An 18637-nucleotide genomic window follows, 5' to 3' on the forward strand; every position below is an offset into this window, starting at 1 on the left:
GTGTCTGTGTGTGTCTGTGTGTGTGTGTGTGTCTCTGTGTGTGTGTCTGTGTGTGTGTGTGTCTGTGTGTTTGTGTCTGTGTGTGTGTGTCTGTGTGTGTGTCTCTGTGTGTGTGTGTGTCTGTGTGTGTGTGTGTCTGTGTGTGTGTGTGTGTCTGTGTGTGTGTGTGTTTGTCTGTGTCTGTGTGTGTGTGTGTCTGTTTGTGTGTGTGTGTGTCTGTGTGTCTGTGTGTGTGTGTCTGTGTGTGTGTCTGTGTGTCTGTGTGTGTGTGTCTGTGTGTGTGTGTGTGTGTGTGTGTGTGTCTGTGTGTGTGTGTCTGTGTGTCTGTGTGTGTGTCTGTGTCTGTGTGTGTGTGTGTGTGTCTGTGTGTGTGTCTGTGTGTGTGTGTGTGCTCCTTTAACAGCCTGCCTGGTTCCAGCAGGGGACAACATGGCTCCAAAGCTGGTCTGTGTCCCAGAGGATGATCCACCCCTGATCCATCAGAGCGCCTGTTCAGGCCTCAGAGTGTGATGGCGCATGACGTCATGACGTTTAAAACGATCGTTCAGATTATTGATAGGATTAAATATAACCAGTGTGATGCTGTTGATCAATAACGCGCAGCCGTGTGATCAGAGCCTGCAGGTAAACGGTGTCGGAGTGAGACCTCTGTCTGCGCCAGCTTCGGAGGAGGGGGAGGAGCTCTGAGCGCTCGGCTCCGTCACGGGAACGCGCCCGCACTCTCACGCACTCACCCGCCGCGCGGCCAGGCCACCGGCCAGCCTCTCTGCCTCTCTCCCCCTCTCCGCTCTCCATTTCCTCCATTTTCCGTCAAAACTCTCCGCTCTCCGCCGGCTCTCCGTGCCCGGCCCCCCATCCCCGCGGCCAGCGGCCGGACCAGCCGCCGGATCACCGAGTTTCTGCCGTGATTCACCGCGCCGCCCGCGGCGGGCCTAAACTTTTCCCCCACCTCCGCTCACCGCTCTCCTCCCGACGGCCACCCTCACCGGACGGTGACGTCACCCGGAGAAAAGTTCAGAGCGAGCCGCCGGCAGCACCGGAGCAGACCCGGGGTAGACCCGGAGCAGACCCGGAGCGGACCCGGCGGGTGCGTGGTCCAACTTTTCTCTCACGGCCGTGATACGCAGCAGCGCCCCCACCCAGCTCCCAGCGCCTGGCTGTCCCGGTACCGACAGGCCCGCCCCAGCACCGGGACCAGGACCCCGGCCGCTCCCCGGCTGACCTCCCCGCTGCCCCAGCGCCCGCTGCTGTTTGTTTGTTTGTTTGTTTGTTTGTTTGGACGGAGGAGATGGGGACTCTGTGATCCGACCAGCGCGTGGCTTCCACGAGACTCGCGGTTTCCTCCGGTCCGGTAGAGGTGAGTCCCCCCCGGGCGGTCCGTCCACTGAAGTAAAGTACTCCTCTGTAAGTAGTTAGAGTACTTTTACTCCGCCGTTACTGCAGTTAGTACTCAAACCGGAAACAGAAATAAAAACATGTGTGGAGTGTTTGTGGAGAGATGATCGATCCATCAGATGATTGGCAGATTGACACGTCACACTGTTCGATCCTATAGGAGCAGATGATTCAGGCTCGACCAATCGATTGATCTCAGAGTACCAGGGCCTTTAACCCTCCTCTGTTTTCATTGGCTCATCACTTCCAGGTGTTTACACTCATCTTCACCAACAGACCAGAAGTATGTGGACAGCAGACACACACCCTGTCACGGTAACACACTCTGTCCTCCTTCACCGGGTGGACAGGTGTGTCCACAAACTTTTGGCAGCCATGGATGAGGAGCTCTGACAGCAGCGCAGAGACTCACCTCTACTCACTGTTCATGGCTCATGCTAAAGTTAGCCTGAGTGGCATCTCAGCTATCTGTGAGAGTGTGTGTGAGAGAGTGTGTGTGTGAGAGTGTGTGTGTGTGTGTGTGTGTGTATTTTTAGCCACATGTTGTTTGGATTCTGCTCTGATGTTATTGGGCAGCAGCAGCAACACCACAACACCCACAACACACCACAGTAATCTGTGTGTGTGTGTGTGTGTGTGTGTGTGTGTGTGTCTGTGTGTGTCTGTGTGTGTGTGTGTGTCTGTGTGTGTCTGTGTGTGTCTGTGTGTGTGCGCTTCAGGTGAGGGATGTTAAATGTCCTCTCAGCCTCTCGGCACCATCACATGTGAGAGGACTGTCTTTCACTGAGTTAGCATTTAGCCACAGAACCAGCAGAGGCGGGCTGCTGCTGATCAGATGATGACTTTATGCTCAGGATCAGCTGTATCTCTGTTTGAAGCGACCAATCAGAGCTGACGGCAGGACGCTGTGACATCACAGCCACAGTGAGGACGGAGCGTGTCCTGGCTCTGTCCATCGTCTCTGTCCCAGCAGACGTGCTGCTTTGGTCCATCGTGTTTCTGGGTTTGACACCATCCAGTCAGACCGGTCGTTGTGTGTGTGTCTGTGTGTGTCTGTGTGTGTCTGTGTGTGCGCGGCCTTTCCTCACCACACATGAAGGCAGCACGGAGTCATGTGAACAGGACGTTCCTCTGTCAGCTCAAATCAAACAGTCATGTTCTTTACAAACTGGGCGTCAGGATGAGCTGATGCTATCTTTAGCTTAGCGTGTGTGTACATTACCCTAGGAAGTGTGTGTCTGTGTGTGTGTGTGTGGTATGAAGACCATTCATTATCACATTCCTGCAGAGGCCTGCACATGGGAACGCTCTGAGTCTGACATGACTTTAATCCTGTTGGTGATCAGATGTCTGAACAGCTAATCAATAATCAATGGTACAGGTGTGGTCAGCTGTGTGTCCATGATCAGGACCGTCTGATCAGTCAATGGAAGTTGTGGCCATGTGACATCAGTGAGAGCCGCCTGCACCTTGTGCCTGTGGCGTTGTTCTCCTGCAGCGCGGTCGCACACATGTTGTGTGACTGTGTGTGTTCAGTGTACACACTGCAGCCTGGGGGCTAGCTGTTAGCGCTGTTAGCTTTACTAGCAGTGCTAGCTAGCTCACAAAAAGCAGACAGAGCAGAAGTTTTATTTACTCGCTGAATATTGGCGGTCACATGGCACCCTCAGGGAGGCGTCTGATTGGCTGAAAGTTCCAGGGACTCTGTGAGTCTCTGCTGGGTTTGTTGTTGTGTCTACTCCACTGTGTGCCAAACGCTCTTTGGGCTGGCAGGCCGTCCAGCTGGTTCCAACCGGAGCACAAATGCCGGCTGGAATTTTTCCTTTGAAGCCGGAAAATGTCTTCCTCTGTGTGTGTGTGTGTCTGTGTGTGTGTGTGTGTGTGTGTGCATGCCTAAACAGCTGGTTAGTTTGGCTAACAGCAGCTGAACCAGCCAGGCCTGTTCAACAAACCACACAAAACAACTGTGTGTGTGTGTGTCTGTGTGTGTGTGTGTGGATGCCTGTGGCATGAAGTCAGCGTTTCTGCCCGGGGTCTGTGGTATGAAGGCTGCTCGCTCACCTAGACTCACACAGACGCACAATAAGATTAGAGCACAATCCAGTATCTGTGTCCACCATCTTGTCTGTGTGTGTTCCTGCTGTGCTGCTGTGACTTTAAGCTGTGTTGACAGAGCAAACACACACACACCGCTTCCAGTGTTCTCTGTGTGTGTGTCTGTGTGTGTGTGTGTGTCTGTGTGTGTGTGTCTGTAATGAGAACATTCAGATATATGTTCACTTAAAGTCACATTTCTCCGTGCAGACTTCCTGATGTTCACAGACCGGCTTCATGTTGGAATGTCAGTCATGTGTTAATGACAGGCTGCAGAGGCCTAATTACAGAGAAGACACACACACACACACACACAGACACACACACACAGCAGCTGTCAGCAGTCACAGAGCTGATCACTACCTGCCCTCTGTCTCTTTGTTGTCCTCACTGATCAGACCACTGTGATAGATGATTAATGACTGCATCAATAACCTGCTGTTCAACAGTGATAAGGCAGCGCACACACACACACACACACACACACACACACACACACAGTAACAGTATCTCTTCCCAGGCTGCTGAAGGCCTGAGGCAGGGGCGTTCGACCTATACTGACACAGAGAGAGAGAGGAGATATTAACCCAAACAGACAAAGGGATGAGAAAAGCAGGAAGCCCGAGGAGAAAGGGAGACTGTGTTTCCATGGTGACGAGGAAACACATAACAGCAGAGGAATGTAAAGAGAGGAAAGAGTGAAGGGAGGAGGAGCAGTAATGAAAGGAGAGAGAGAGACGTGGAGCTGGAACGTCCACAGAAACATGGCGACTGAAGGTTATAGGAAAATGTAATTACACATGAGAGGAGGAGGAGGAGGAGGAGGAGAGGAAGAGCAGAGGGAGAAATGTGAGGGGGAGGGGGGCTCGTAAAGAGAAGGGAGGGGCACGGTTCAGCCTCTGACTAAGGTCCGCCCCTCTGTCTGCCCTCTGATTGGCTGTCCTCAGGTGGTGGGCGGAGCTGAGACATGGCCGCTGCTTCGGTGAAGGTGGCGGTGCGTGTCCGCCCGTTCAACTCCCGAGAGCTGGGACGCAACGCCAAGTGTGTGATCCAGATGCAGGGAAACACCACCTGTAAGAACGCACACACACACACACACACAGAGACACACACACAGACACACACACACACACACACAGATGACATGTTTACGAACACGCCTCACCCAATCCCAGAAGGCCTCTGCCTGTCATGTGACCTCTGACCCTGCTGCTCACACACACACAGTTTATTAATAGTCTTTGCACCAGCGTGTGTGTGTGTGTGTGTGTGTGCCTCAAACACACACACACACACAGAAGTCACACAGTGTGTCTGTTTTCTTTCTGTGCAGGCATCTCCAACCCCAAACAGCCCAAAGATGGAGCCAAGAACTTCACCTTCGACTACTCCTACTGGTCACACACATCGGTGATCACACACACACATACACACACACACACACACACACAGACACACACACAGATGTGGGAACATTCACGGGGCTAACGGAGCAGTGTGTGTTTCTGCAGGCTGAGGACGCCAGCTTTGCGTCTCAGAGGCAGGTGTATAAGGACATCGGGGAGGAGATGCTGCTGCACGCCTTTGAGGGTGAGACTCTTCATCCTCTTCATCCTCAGCCTCACAGATATCCACACACACTGAAGGACACAGAGATCAGCTAGCAGTGCTGCTGCTGTCCTCATGCTGCGTGTGCTAATGCTAACGAAGCCACTGTGTCTCCAGGATACAACGTGTGTATTTTTGCGTACGGCCAGACGGGCGCGGGGAAGAGTTACACCATGATGGGCAAACAGGAGCCGGGGCAGGAAGGCATCATACCGCAGGTAAGAGTGGAGCCTGAGGGAGTCCTGGGAGCCTGGTGGAGTCTGGTGGTGTCTGGTGGAGTCTGGTGGAGTCTGATGGCCTGTGTCTCTTCCAGCTGTGTGAGGATCTGTTTGAGAGGACCGGTGAGAACACGGACCCTGACCTGACCTACTCTGTGGAGGTAAACCCGCTCCGCCCCCTTATGCGCTCAGTTCTTTGACTGGACGTTGACCGGCGTCTCCTCCACCTTCAGGTGTCCTACATGGAGATTTACTGCGAGCGGGTTCGGGACCTGCTCAACCCAAAGTCTGTGGGCACACTGCGGGTCCGCGAGCATCCCATCCTGGGACCCTACGTGGAGGATCTGTCCAAACTGGCTGTGACTGGATTCACAGACATCCGGGACCTGATGGACGTCGGCAACAAAGCTCGGTCCGTGGACGAGGACTCGATGCTGGTTTACAGTCTGAAACATCTGTTCTTGATTATTAATACCTGGTTATTATTACAGGACGGTCGCAGCCACAAACATGAATGAGACGTCGTCCAGGTCTCATGCTGTCTTCACCATCGTCTTCACCCAAAGACGCCGAGACCAGATGACCAGCCTGGACACTGAGAAGGTGTGTGTGTGTGTGTCTGTCTTTGTATCTGTCTCTCTCTCTCTCTCTCTCTCTGTGTCTCTGTGTGTGTCTTTTTGTGTGTCTCTGTGTGCGTCTCTCTGTGTGTGTGTCTGTGTGTGCCTCTGTGTGTCTGTGTGTATATGTCTCTGTGTGCGTCTGTCTGTGTGTGTCTCTGTGCGTGCCTCTGTGTGTCTGTGTGTGTGTCTCTGTGTGTGTCTCTGTGTGTGCCTCTGTGTGTCTCTGTGTGTGTCTCTGTGCTCTGTGTGTGTCTCTGTGTGTCTCTGTGTGTCTGTGTGTGTGTCTCTGTGTGTCTCTGTGTGTGTCTCTGTGTGTGTCTCTGTGTGTCTCTGTGTGTCTCTGTGTGTGTCTCTGTGTGTGTCTCTGTGTGTCTCTGTGTGTCTCTGTGTGTGTCTCTTTGTGTGTCTCTGTGTGTGTCTCTGTGTGTGTCTCTGTGTCTCTGTGTGTGTCTCTGTGTGTGTCTCTGTGTGTCTCTTTGTGTGCCTCTGTGTGTCTCTTTGTGTGTCTCTGTGTGTGTCTCTGTGTGTGTCTCTGTGTGTGTCTCTGTGTGTCTCTGTGTGTCTCTTTGTGTGTCTCTGTGTGTGTCTCTGTGTGTGTCTTTGTGTGTGTCTGTGTCTGTGTCTCTGTGTGTCTCTGTGTGTGTCTCTGTGTGTGTCTTTGTGTGTGTCTGTGTCTGTGTCTCTGTGTGTGTCTCTGTGTGTGTCTCTGTGTGTGTCTGTGTGTCTCTGTGTGTCTCTCTGTGTGTCTTTGTGTGTCTCTGTGTGTGTCTCTTTGTGTGTCTTTGTGTGTCTCTGTGTGTCTCTGTGTGTGTCTCTGTGTGTGTCTCTGTGTGTGTCTCTGTGTGTAGCCGCTCTTCTCATTCCCGACCTCCTCTTCAGGTCAGTAAGATCAGCCTGGTCGACCTGGCTGGAAGCGAGCGAGCCGACTCCTCGGGGGCAAAGGGCACGCGGCTCAAGGTCAGAGGTCACAGCGTTGTCATGGAGATGCCGTTAAACACCAGCCTGACGTGTGTGTGTTGGTTCTGATGTGTATGCTTGGCCCGCAGGAAGGAGCGAACATCAACAAGTCTCTGACCACGCTGGGGAAAGTGATTTCGGCGCTGGCTGAGATGGTGGGTCGGGCAGCCGCAGGTGGTTCTGTTCATGTGTTCTGAATCCTGACCCGTCTTCACTCCTCCCCCACAGCAGAGCAACAAGAAGAGGAAGAGTGACTTCATCCCCTACAGGGACTCGGTCCTCACCTGGCTGCTGAAGGAGAACCTGGGTATGTTAGCACGCCTCTGAGGACGATCCAGGACCTGGTACCGCTGAGGACTAAAGGGACGGGGTTAATACAGGCTGTGTCTGTTGCAGGGGGGAACTCGCGGACGGCCATGATCGCTGCGCTCAGCCCTGCTGACATCAACTACGAGGAAACCCTGAGCACTCTGAGGTCGGCCGTTGTGCGGAGGTCGATGTGTGTCGTGTGCCGTCAGGCAGCAGGTGTGTTTATCTCACTCGGGCTGATGTCATCACAGGTACGCCGACCGCGCCAAGCAGATCCGCTGCAACGCTGTGATCAACGAGGATCCCAACGCCAAGCTGATCCGAGAGCTGAAGGCCGAGGTGGGCCGGCTCCGGAACCTGCTGTTCTCCCAGGGCCTGCAGGAGCTGCTGGACAACACCCGTATGTACACACTGTTCATGACACACAGACACACACACAGACACACACACAGACACACACAGACACACACAGACACACACACACACACATACACATAGACACACACAGACACACACTCATCTCCTGACAGCCACACTGTGACATGTTCATGACACACAGACACGCACACACACACACACACACACACACACACACACACAGACACACACACACTCATCTAATGACAGCCACACTGTGTGTGTCTTCATCCTGCTGGAACGTTGTTGTTTGTTGTGTGGTGATTGTGGTACGTACGGCATGTCTGTGTGCAGTTACAGACAACAGCACCTGTCTGTGTGTCTGTGTGTGTGTGTGTGTGTGTGTGTGTGTGTGTGTGTGTGTGTGTGTGTGTGTGTGTCTCTCTGTGTGTGTGTAGATATTTACAAGCTGTTCTTTACATAACCAGGATTGCAGAGATTCCATCCTTTTAGAACTGAAACATGAGTCTTCCTCCTCCTCCTCCTTCTCCTCTTCCTCCTCCTCCTCTTCCTCCTCCTCCTCCTCCTCATCTTCCTCCTCCTCTTCCTCCTCCTTCTCTTCGTCCTCCTCCTCCTCCTTCTCCTCTTCCTCCTCCTTCCTCCTCCTCCTCCTCCTCATCTTCCTCCTCCTCCTCCTCCTCATCTTCCTCCTCCTCCTCCTCCTCCTCTTCCTCTTCCTCCTCATCCTCCTCCTCCTCTTCCTTCTCCTCCTCTTCCTCCTCTTCTTCCTCCTCCTCTTCCTCCTCCTTCTCTTCGTCCTCCTCCTCCTCCTTCTCCTCTTCCTCCTCCTCTTCCTCCTCCTCCTCCTCATCTTCCTCCTCCTCCTCCTCCTCCTCATCTTCCTCCTCCTCCTCCTCCTCCTCATCTTCCTCCTCCTCCTCTTCCTCCTCCTCCTCATCCTCCTCCTCATCTTCCTCCTCTTCCTCCTCCTCCTCCTCTCTTAAAGTGAACAACAACAATGGCCCCGCCGGGGTTATGGGCGTGTCCTCCTCCCCGCTGCAGCTGGCGCTCACAGCCAATGGAGTCACGTCACCTAAGAATGGCTCCGCCCCTCCAGGTGACTGTCACATGCTGGATGTGTGTGTGTTTTTGGATGTGTGTGTATTTTTGGATGTGTTTGTGGCTTCATGTGTGTGTTGTTTCTGCAGCGGCTGAACCAGCGTCTGCAGGAGACACACCTGCTGACCCCGACCACCCCATGGAGGAGGGAGAGGAGGGAGAAGAGGCGGTTACCACGGAGACCATAACTAAAGAGGAAGTGGCTGAAAGACTGATGGTAGGATGTGTGTGTGTGTGTGTGTGTGTCTCTGTGTGTGTGTGTGTGTGTGTGTGTGTGTGTGTGTGTCTCTGTATCTTTGTGTGTCTGTGTGTGTGTGTGTCTGTGTGTGTCTCTGTGTGTGTGTGTGTGTCTCTGTGTGTCTGTGTGTGTGTGTCTGTGTGTGTGTGTGTCTCTGTGTCTCTGTGTGTGTGTGTCTCTGTGTCTCTGTGTGTCTGTGTGTGTGTCTCTGTGTCTGTGTGTGTGTCTCTGTGTGTGTGTGTACATGAGGAAGTTGTCACGTTACAAACTGCAGACTTGTGTCTTTGCTGCAGGAAACAGAGAAGATCATCGCTGAGCTGAACGAGACGTGGGAGGAGAAGCTCAGAAAGACGGAATCTATCCGTCTGGAGAGGTAACTCCCCCCTCTGATGCTCCAGCTCCTTCCACTCACCCAGCACTGTGTGCACAGCGCCCTCTAGAGGAGCTGCAGACAGGTTCAGTAACAGGAAGTAGACTGCTGATACATGACCTCCCTCTCTCTCCCTCTCTCACCCAGAGAGGCGCTGCTGGCAGAGATGGGCGTGTCCATAAAGGAAGATGGAGGAACCCTGGGCGTCTTCTCTCCTAAAGGGGTGAGTTTATGTTTAACCCTTTACGTCTGTCTGGATCAGAGTGTTATTACTGTGTTATTACATGCCTGGTGTGTGTGCTGCAGACGCCTCACCTGGTCAACCTGAATGAAGACCCTCTGATGTCAGAGTGTCTCCTGTACTACATCAAGGAGGGCGTCACCAGGTCAGAGCCCTTTCTGGGCTGTAGTCCGTCCTCATGCTCAGCCTCAGGTCCTGTTACTGATGGTGTGTCCCTCTGTGTCTCAGGGTGGGACAGCAGGACGTGGACATCAAACTGTCGGGTCAGTTCATAAAGGAGATTCACTGTGTGTTTGTCAGTGAGATCAACGAGCAGGGAGAAGGTGAGACGCTGTTTGTTTCTCATGAACTGTACCTTTGACTGCTGTGCTTAGAGCGCCCCCTGGTGGCGTCAAACGGGTTGCTTCTATTAATCTGCTCTGACCTCTTAGTCCTGTCTCAGGATGTGGATTATCTCTGAAAAAAGTTTGTGTAAGTGTGTGTGTGTGTGTGTAACTGTGTGTGTGTGTAACTGTGTGTGTGTGTGTGTGTGTGTTTGTGTGTGTGTAACCGTGTGTGTCTGTGCACACACTCATCCTCTTTTCTTCTCTTCCTGTAAAAGCTGCCAGGAAATCTGTCAGGTATCGTTTAACAGTCACTGCTGTAGTTGCCATGGTGACACCACCCTCATGTTCACACCCATGTTTCCTGTGCCCCCGCCCCACCCACCCCTCCACCCTCGCTCACGCTGTGTGTGTCTGACCTGCGGGTGCAGTCCTGGAAGCAGGACTTCCACTGACGCCGGCAGAGTGCGTGCTGATGTCTGAAGCCTGTGTTGGTCTCTCTCTGTGCAGTGGAGGTCACTCTGGAGCCGTTAGTCGGAGCGGAGACGTACGTCAACGGGAAGCAGATCACCGAGGCCGTCATACTGAAACAAGGTGCTGAAGGAGATCAGGTGGTGTTCTGTGCTCTCTGTGCTCTGAAGCCACAGCCTCTGACCTCTTCTTGTGTTGCCAGGTAACCGCATCGTGATGGGGAAGAACCACGTGTTTCGGTTCAACCACCCGGAGCAGGCGAGGCTGGAGAGGGAGCGCACCGTCACGGCCGAGCAGCAGGGGGAGCCAGAGGACTGGAACTATGCTCAGAGAGAGCTGCTGGAGAAACAAGGCATCGACATCAAACTGGAGATGGAGAAGAGGTACGGAGGCTTGACTTCCTGTTTGACTTCTGAACAGAACCAGTTACAAATAAAAACAGAAATCCAGCAGCCAGCAGGAAGCCATGATGGAGTCACATGACCAACACTCAGAGTCTCAGTCTGACCTGCAGCTGATCTCTGTCTGAATACCTGAGTGTGTGTGTTGCAGACTGCAGGACATGGAGACTCAGTACCGGAAAGAGAAGGAGGAGGCTGATCTGCTGCTGGAGCAGCACAGACTGGTGGGTCCTGATCTATCTCAGCTCACCTGCTGACGGATGATGGATGATGGGTGACTCTTCCCTGTGTGTGTGTGTGTTCAGTATGCAGACAGCGACAGTGGTGACGACTCGGACAAGCGATCGTGTGAGGAGAGCTGGAGACTGATCTCCTCCCTCAGAGAGAAACTACCTGCCAACAAGGTGTGTGTGTGTGTTGGGGGGACCAGCAGCAGGATGCTCCTCCGTCTTAGACCCACATGTTGATTTCCTGCTACACGGCCCTCTGAGTCTGGTCTGGTCTGACCTCTGCTCCTCTGTGTGTGTCCAGGTGCAGTCCATCGTGAAGCGCTGTGGTCTGCCCAGCAGCGGGAAGAGACGGGAGCCTCTCAGAGTGTATCAGATCCCTCAGAGGAGGAGGATCAGCAAGGATCCCAAACGGGTCACCATCGAAGACCTCCGCATGCAGGCCGTCAAAGAGATCTGCTACGAGGTCCTAAACACACATACTCAGTCCTCTGTCCACGTTTAAACAAGCGGTTTTCCAACCTGTTCCCCTGTGTGTGTGTGTGTGGCGCCCCCCTCAGGTGGCTCTGGGAGACTTCCGTCACTCCCGGCAGGAGATCGAGGCGCTGTCCATCGTCAAGATGAAGGAGCTCTGCCGCATGTACGCCAAGAAGGACACCAACGAGAAGGACACCTGGAGAGCCGTGGCCCAGGACGTCTGCGACACTGTGGGCATTGGAGAGGAGAGGAGCCCCCCCACTGAGGAGGGGGGAGGAGGAGAAGGGGGAGGCGGACAGACAGCAGAGGGAGGAGAGAAGGTGTATGACCTGAAGGCTCACATTGATAAGCTGACGGATATTTTGGAGGTGAGTGTTGTTGCAGTGATGTTGCTCTGAGTGTCAGTGGAGGAGGTGACACGTGTGGCTCCTGCAGGAGGTGAAGCTGCAGAACAACATGAAGGACGAGGAGATCAAAGCTCTGAGGGACAGGATGATCAAGATGGAGAGCATCATACCTGTCCAGGTACGTCAGCACCCCCCCGCCCGTCAGCTGGTCCTCTCTGTCACTCTGCTCTGACTCCTCCCTCTCTTTACCAGGACGACGACCTGAACGGCGAAGGAGACGGGGCACCTCCGAGAGAGGAGAGCGGGGCCAGCGACGGCCCGGCTCAGCCAGACGGCCGAATCCAGCGCCTGATGGAGGAGGACCCCGCATTCCGGAGGGGTCGCCTCCGCTGGCTGAAACAGGAACAGCAACGCATCCTGAACCTGCAGCAACAGAACATCACCAAGAAACTGCGAGGACAGACCCAAAGCCAAGGTCAGCGCCGAACCCTGCAGCTGTCGTGTGTTAGCCACAGCTAAAGCTAACGGCTCTTTGTTACTGCATCTCCCCCCCGCAGGTCAGAACGCCCCCACTGTCCCTGTTCATCTCCCAGGAACAGGCCGCTTCATACCGCCACAGGAGCGCAAGCTCAAGTTCCCCTTCAAGAGTAACCCCACCCACCGGTTGTCCTGGGGACCGGCCAGCGCCGCCCTGCAGGCCCTGGGTTTTGGCGAAGGAGGAGTGGAAGACGGGGGAGAGCAGAGGGACGATGGAGGAGGAGTGGAGGGGCTAGGTTCTCCCTCGCCTTCGCCACCCCTCCAGGGTCAATCTGTAGGTCTCTTGCCGCTCCCCTTCCCAGCTGGACCCCCTCGTATGCGAACCCCGAGCCCGCATCGCGCCTGGCAACAGCGTAACCAAGACAACCTGGGTAACCAGGGCGGTTTCCGCAACCAAAACCAGCAGCGCCGCTACCGCCGCAACTCTCTGGACAGCTCCCCACACGGCAGCAACAGCTCCGAGCAGCATCACGGTGGCGGCAGTGGAGGTCATCAGGGGAGACCCAGACAGAGGAGGGGGTTATCACCTGGGCCGGGGGGGGAGAGAGGAGGGGAGAGAGGGGGGAAGGGAGGAGGAAGGGACAGAGACAGAGATGGCGGCTTCCATTACAGCCAACACCAGTACCATCAGTACCATCACCATCCCTACTACAACCCCCACAATGCACCATTCCAGCCAGGCCCTCCCCACAGCTACCACAGCCTGCCGCGGTCTGGGCCCCCCCCTCTTCCTGCTGACATGATATTCGGGGTGGGGCCACCACCAGGCGGGTGGGCCTTCACCACCCCGCCCCGAATGAGACGGCAGTTCAGTGCACCGGACCTCAAAAACGACAATAAAGAGACCCCCAACTGACCTCTGAGACAGGGCGGCTTCTGATTGGCTGCAGGATGCAGACCATCCTGATGCTGTAGAGAGTGTGTATGTGTGTGTGTGTGTGTGTGTGTGAGCAGTCGGCCCGTCACACAACAAATAACACACACATCCTGTATCTTCTGTCCTGCTGTGTGTGTGTGCAGATAGCCTTTACGTTAGCGCCGGTTAGTTGTTGCCGTAGTGGCAGAGAAACTGTTGGGCCGTGAGGTAAGATCGCCTTTTTATTTGTTGTTATTTTTTACTGGTGTTGGTGTCCTGATGTAGTCTTTGTAAACAGTGCCTTAAAGCCAGGGTGTGAGCGCCTGTTAGCGCAGGATGTAGCGATTGGACTTCTGTGTTAGCTTGGCCAGATTACAAATGGATGGCTACACTACACGAGCACAGGTGTTAGCTTAGCCAGCGCAGCCTGCATGTCGTACAGGCGTTATGGTTTATTTTACTTTGAACAGTTACTAATTAGCATAACCATTTCACATTTCCATACATTTGGCTAAGATATGAGGCTCATACAGGAAGTAGCACAAACTGCAGTTCCTCAAGTGTCCACTTGAGGCTAGCTCCCAAAGTGAGTCAATCCCCATAGACCTCCTGAAGCTCATAGTTGCCGTTTCACCCACGCGACTTGAATGCTGCATTGCCGAGTGCTACAAACCAAAGAGTGTTGCTCTGAGGCGCCACCTACAGGCAGACTGGGAAGAGGTTTCTATGTTTTACCGGACGGTTTGTGTGTATATTTGAAGTGTATCTGACATGTTTTATGAATCTATTTTAAAACACATGCTGACGGTGTGTTCACTGTCTCTGGCAATCGTGGGAAATGGTAGAAAGTGATTTGCAACAGATGGGAGGAATATGTACGACTTTTACGTGGCGTTGGAGACGTGTAGGGATCATGAAGGGTGATTGATTATGTAGGGAAATGTAGTGAGAGATGGAAGAAGACGGAGACACAATAAGCTTTGACTTTGACACTACGTGTTTGTGCGAGGATAATTTTCTGCTGTAAGGATCTGACACTGCAGCCACGCGTCAGGAAGCTGGAAGCTGGCCGCCTGGTGTCTTGATGTTGCCTTTAATGTCACGGTTTGTTTCGCTGTCATGATGTTTTCTGTGGTTATACTTTTTGATGTGTTCACTGCACATCTGGAAAAAGAGGAGATTTCAACCACGCCTTCCTCCGTCAAACTGAGCGACCATGTGTTTACTGTCAGGAGAGGAGCTGGGTGTCGGCGGCGCCACCCGAACCCCGCCCACATTGCATTGTGGGAGACAAAAAGTGCAGCATTGAAGACTTTCTATATGAGAGGGCGCCACCGCCGCTGTGATGCTGATGACTGAAACACCAGAAGGGATTGTGATTGGCCCGAGACGCTGTCTCTGGAAGTGACCAATCACAGGACAATCTTAAAAACCTGCTGCACCGCCAGGCCTGATGGGAAAAGATGCTGCCCCTTCAGTTGTGACTTGTTTTTCCAGCTTGGCCTCTGATTGGCTGTTCTTTGTTGTGTATTCGTGAGTGTTTTAACCCTTTTACAAGTTTGACCTTTGCTTCATGATGTCATCATCACTATTATTATTATGACTATATTACATGTTGTAATGCTGCTGAAGGAGCTTCTTCACCCTCATGCACCCACCTGTGAGAATGAGTGTGTGTGTCTGTGTGTGTGTCGACAGGATGAGTTCAAAGTATATTTAAAGGTTTTCTTCTAATCGTTTGTGTAGTTTTGTTTTGTTTTTTTGGAGGGGCCTGGAGTGTGTTCCCATTATAACCTGACCCCCCCCCCCCCCACCCCCATTATTGGCCACGCCCATTCCCTACACACCTGTTTCAATCAGTCTGTGTTCCCACGGATATTAAATGATGACATCACGGTCTAGCCCTTCTCCTATTGGCCCCTCCGTTGCGTTTGTGTCAGAGTTGGGTTTTTGTGTCTGTCTTTGTTGTTTTTGTTGTATCAGGAACCAATCTCAGGCTCTACCTGCAGACAACATGATGGCAATAAACAGTCTGTAAGACTCAGTCCTGTTGGTCCTCTTTCTTTTTCTGATGTTGATGGATTTTAGAGAAATCGTGTTTTAGTATGTTGATGAAGATTCTCAGTCATCCAGGTCATCATACGTAGAGAAGGTTGAAGCGAGGCGTCTGGACTTGTAGAGTTTTTCTACTGCTCATCCAAGCAGCTTCATCAGTTCTAATTGTTTGGTGGGAAACATGGTTTATATGTGGGTACACCTGTGATGGTCTGGCTGACTGGGCCAGGTGAGTCTAACGACTGGCTTACGACTATGAAACTGCCGGAGGTGGACTGGTGGACAGCCCTTTGTTCTTGCTGTATGTGCAAACTTCCTGGGAATGGATGGAAGCTGCATTGTATGTGGTAGAAAGATGATGTCTGAGACCTCCACCTTTAGTAGTAATTGTAGAGAAATGCAGCACTCAGCATGAAAAACCTGGGACAAAGTGCTTTGTGTCTTTCTGCCTGTCAGCCACAGGAGGGCAGCGCAGCATCCACAACAAGGTTTTGGATTAAACGACCGTCCCACGCTGGCGCGAGCTGTGAAAGATGCTCCATCACCATTAATGGACAGAAACTCACAGGAAGCCAGCGCTGTCCATGTGCAGCCGTGTCATCTGCTCTGCGGTCAAACACACACTATCAGCTGGACTCGGGTCTTATCACACTTCAGCAGCTGTCACACTCACACACACTCACAGGGACACTTATTAACACTGACCGTGTCCCACTGCAGCATCTTCCCTCAGACCAGCAGTCTCTGGAAGCATGCAGCTCTTCCTCCTCCTGTGCCGTGTAGTCATGGTTGTAGCAGTGACCGGTTGCCACAGGGACAGGGACAAGGACCACCGGCCCAGGGAGAACTGCACAGCTGCTGGCTTTAGCACCGTCCCGGTGGGACTCGACTCCACGACGAAGGTAAGGACACAGTTCAGGTTGTATCACTGAGTGTCATATGTATTGTGTACTTTAGTGTGAACCTGATCGTGGTCTATTGGTTTAATCAAATGAATGGCATCCATGCACCCTAGGGGTCAAAGGTTGTTCTCATGTACTGACTTTGAGTATTAGAGTCTGGAGGAGATTTTCTGGGCCTCTGAGTACTAACTGAGCCTGGTTTAACGGCCAAGTGGTAGCATTTAAAGATAAAAAAGCGTGGGACCTACGATGAAACCTTGGGGCACATCAAATCATTCTAGAGCTTGAACAGAACCGCAGCGTCACTGCATTCACGTGAACTCCACAGTCTGAGTCCGACCTCAGGGATGTGGTGGAAGGTCAGACTCACATCATGGATGTGCAGCTGAGAAAACCAGAGTTGCTTTTGCATCACACTGTAACACACAGGTGTGGTCAAAGAATATGTTATGTAATAATTAAATATAGATGCAGGTATGAATAGAACACGTCTCCTGATACAGATAAAGTCTCCTGCAACAGACTTTGGGGGAGAATCAACAAAGTTTTTGACTCGAATAATTTGGAGTGTAGTTTGACTGACAGGAGGCGACCACGGCGGAGACGCATGCTTCCTGTTTGAGTGCGATAAGATGACGGTCTGACATGTTTGCATCCTCTTTGCTTGTTTTGTCTGTTTTTAGGTTCTCTTGTTTCCCAAAAACCTGTTCTCCAGTCTGTCCTGGGCCTCCTTCCAGATCTTTGATGAAATCTATGAGATTGACCTCACGGAGAACAAGGTGGGGGGGCAGGGTGTCTGTCTGTCTGCACAGTGCCCACAAAGTAAAACCTGATGATCAGTGTTAAGCAGTGCTCGGTCCTTGTCCAGGTTCCAGAGGTGACCCCCAGTGGGACTCCCATCCTGCCCACGCTCAGTGTGCTCCGGCTGGGGTCGAACCGTCTGACGTTCCTCCCTGACGGCTCCTTCTCTGCCTGTCCTGCTCTGACAGAACTCTACCTGGAGAACAACGCCATCGACTCTCTGAGCAACCACACCTTCTCTGGACTCGACAAGCTGGAGGTCAGCTGATCGGTTGCAGCATGTCAGGCTGATAGTGTCAAGGTTCACATTGTCACATGTGCACGGTGAAGTCAGAGTCTGCAGGAGGGCAGCCTGCTTTCAGTACAGACTGTCTGAGGTTGTGAAGGACTTTTGTTATTGACCAGCTTCACATTGGTTTAACCCTCTAGATCCTGGACCTGACCTCCAATCGCATCACAGTACTACCTGCTCTCATGCTCCACCCCCTCCCTGCCATAGAAACCCTCTACCTGGAGAACAACAAGGTGAAGAAAACACACTGCAAGACCACTGACTGCAGGGGCGTAGGCCGACCAGTCCGATCTGCTTTGTTTGTCATCTCAGATTAGGGTGATGCCAGACAATTGGTTCAGCCAGAAGGAGGAGGTACCATACCTCTACCTCTCAGCCAATCCCTGGGCCTGCTCCTGTTCCCTCGATTACCTGCGCAGATACCTCGATGACTATGAACTCAACGTCTATGTGCGTGATGGCCCGGACATCAAGAGCGATGCCGACAGTGTGGTGAGTTTAAACGGCAGTATATTTATCTTTATCTTATCAGTGTGTGCTTTGTAGGCCACGAGGGTCGAACCAGCAGGCATTAAATAAGACATTGTGGTCTGTGGAAAAACAGGCAGACAGGCAGTGAATCTATTAAATTGATACCATATTGACCTTTGACCTTTGACCAGAGTTCGGTTTGTGAAGTCCATCCTTTGCCAGCGGGGTTAAGGGTTGTTGCCTGTCTTTTTTTACACATCTGGCCTGCTGTGGGTCTGCTCTGTGGTTGTTGTGTGTCCTCAGGTTTGTGACTCTCCACACTGGCATCAGGGTAAACCTGTGATGAGTCTGGAAGAATCTGATCTGTGTTCGAGTTCCACGGAACTGGGTCCAAGTGGGGACTTCCACCAGCCCAGCCACCCAGCTACTCAGAGGACTACTACTCCTGCTACACCCGTCACAGCTACATCTTCTCCCCCCATCAGCCCTCCTCCCACTTTAAGCACAGTGTCAGTTGAGTTATATACCGTGTACCACAGAGTGGTCACATGGTCCTGGTACCAAACCTTCACCAGTCTCATTGAATGGTCAGACCACTCAGGGTCACTTGACACTCGAACAGAGGAACCATCAGCTGTGTGTACTTAGCTACACCTCCCACCCTCCAGCCACCACCCTCCACTGCAAATCCAACAACCACACCCGTTCCTGTAACTTCAGCTCCAACAACACCAAGTCTCCAGACGGCCTCAGCAACCTGGTGCCACTGAGACATCCGCCCCCTTCGTCCCTCCATGGCGGGACAATGAGGCTTTGAGCACCCGGCGCCGTAAAGCCCGTCCTGTGGGAGCGGCGGGGGGTTCTGTGTTTGGCTGTTTGCTGGGTGTCCTGCTGCTGTGTGCAGCATCAGCAGTGTGTGTGCTGGTTGACTGCGGCGAAGCTGCTTGTCTG

General features: G+C 52.9%; 2 protein-coding genes across 3 annotated transcripts; both read left to right on the top strand.

The window, feature by feature from the left end:
- Positions 1–735: 735 nt before the first annotated feature.
- LOC114436563 (kinesin-like protein KIF1C) lies at positions 736–13937 on the top strand. Of its 2 annotated transcripts, none has more exons than XM_028406876.1 (28): positions 736–1357; positions 4437–4562; positions 4823–4899; positions 5001–5079; positions 5215–5315; positions 5411–5476; positions 5549–5727; positions 5807–5918; positions 6815–6892; positions 6982–7047; positions 7121–7199; positions 7289–7367; positions 7453–7601; positions 8565–8675; positions 8767–8894; positions 9209–9288; positions 9433–9508; positions 9592–9671; positions 9755–9849; positions 10360–10443; positions 10523–10703; positions 10873–10945; positions 11027–11125; positions 11253–11414; positions 11509–11793; positions 11861–11950; positions 12025–12247; positions 12330–13937. In XM_028406876.1, the coding sequence occupies exons 2-28, from the start codon at positions 4457–4459 to the stop codon at positions 13163–13165; spliced, it is 3774 nt and encodes a 1257-aa protein (XP_028262677.1). In that variant the 5' UTR covers positions 736–1357; positions 4437–4456; the 3' UTR covers positions 13166–13937. The 2 variants fall into 2 exon arrangements, with proteins under 2 accessions (XP_028262677.1, XP_028262678.1); XM_028406877.1 differs by having other exon boundaries at positions 7124–7199.
- A 1957-nt stretch (positions 13938–15894) lies between these two features.
- LOC114435361 (platelet glycoprotein Ib alpha chain-like) lies at positions 15895–18334 on the top strand. Its single transcript, XM_028405019.1, has 6 exons — positions 15895–16122; positions 16806–16901; positions 16991–17182; positions 17353–17448; positions 17528–17707; positions 17990–18334. Exons 1-6 carry the CDS (start codon positions 15973–15975, stop codon positions 18332–18334), a joined length of 1059 nt encoding a protein of 352 aa, XP_028260820.1. The 5' UTR covers positions 15895–15972.
- Positions 18335–18637: the final 303 nt, after the last annotated feature.

The sequence above is a fragment of the Parambassis ranga genome, chromosome 5, assembly GCF_900634625.1.
Source record: "Parambassis ranga chromosome 5, fParRan2.1, whole genome shotgun sequence".
NCBI lineage: Eukaryota > Metazoa > Chordata > Actinopteri > Ambassidae > Parambassis > Parambassis ranga.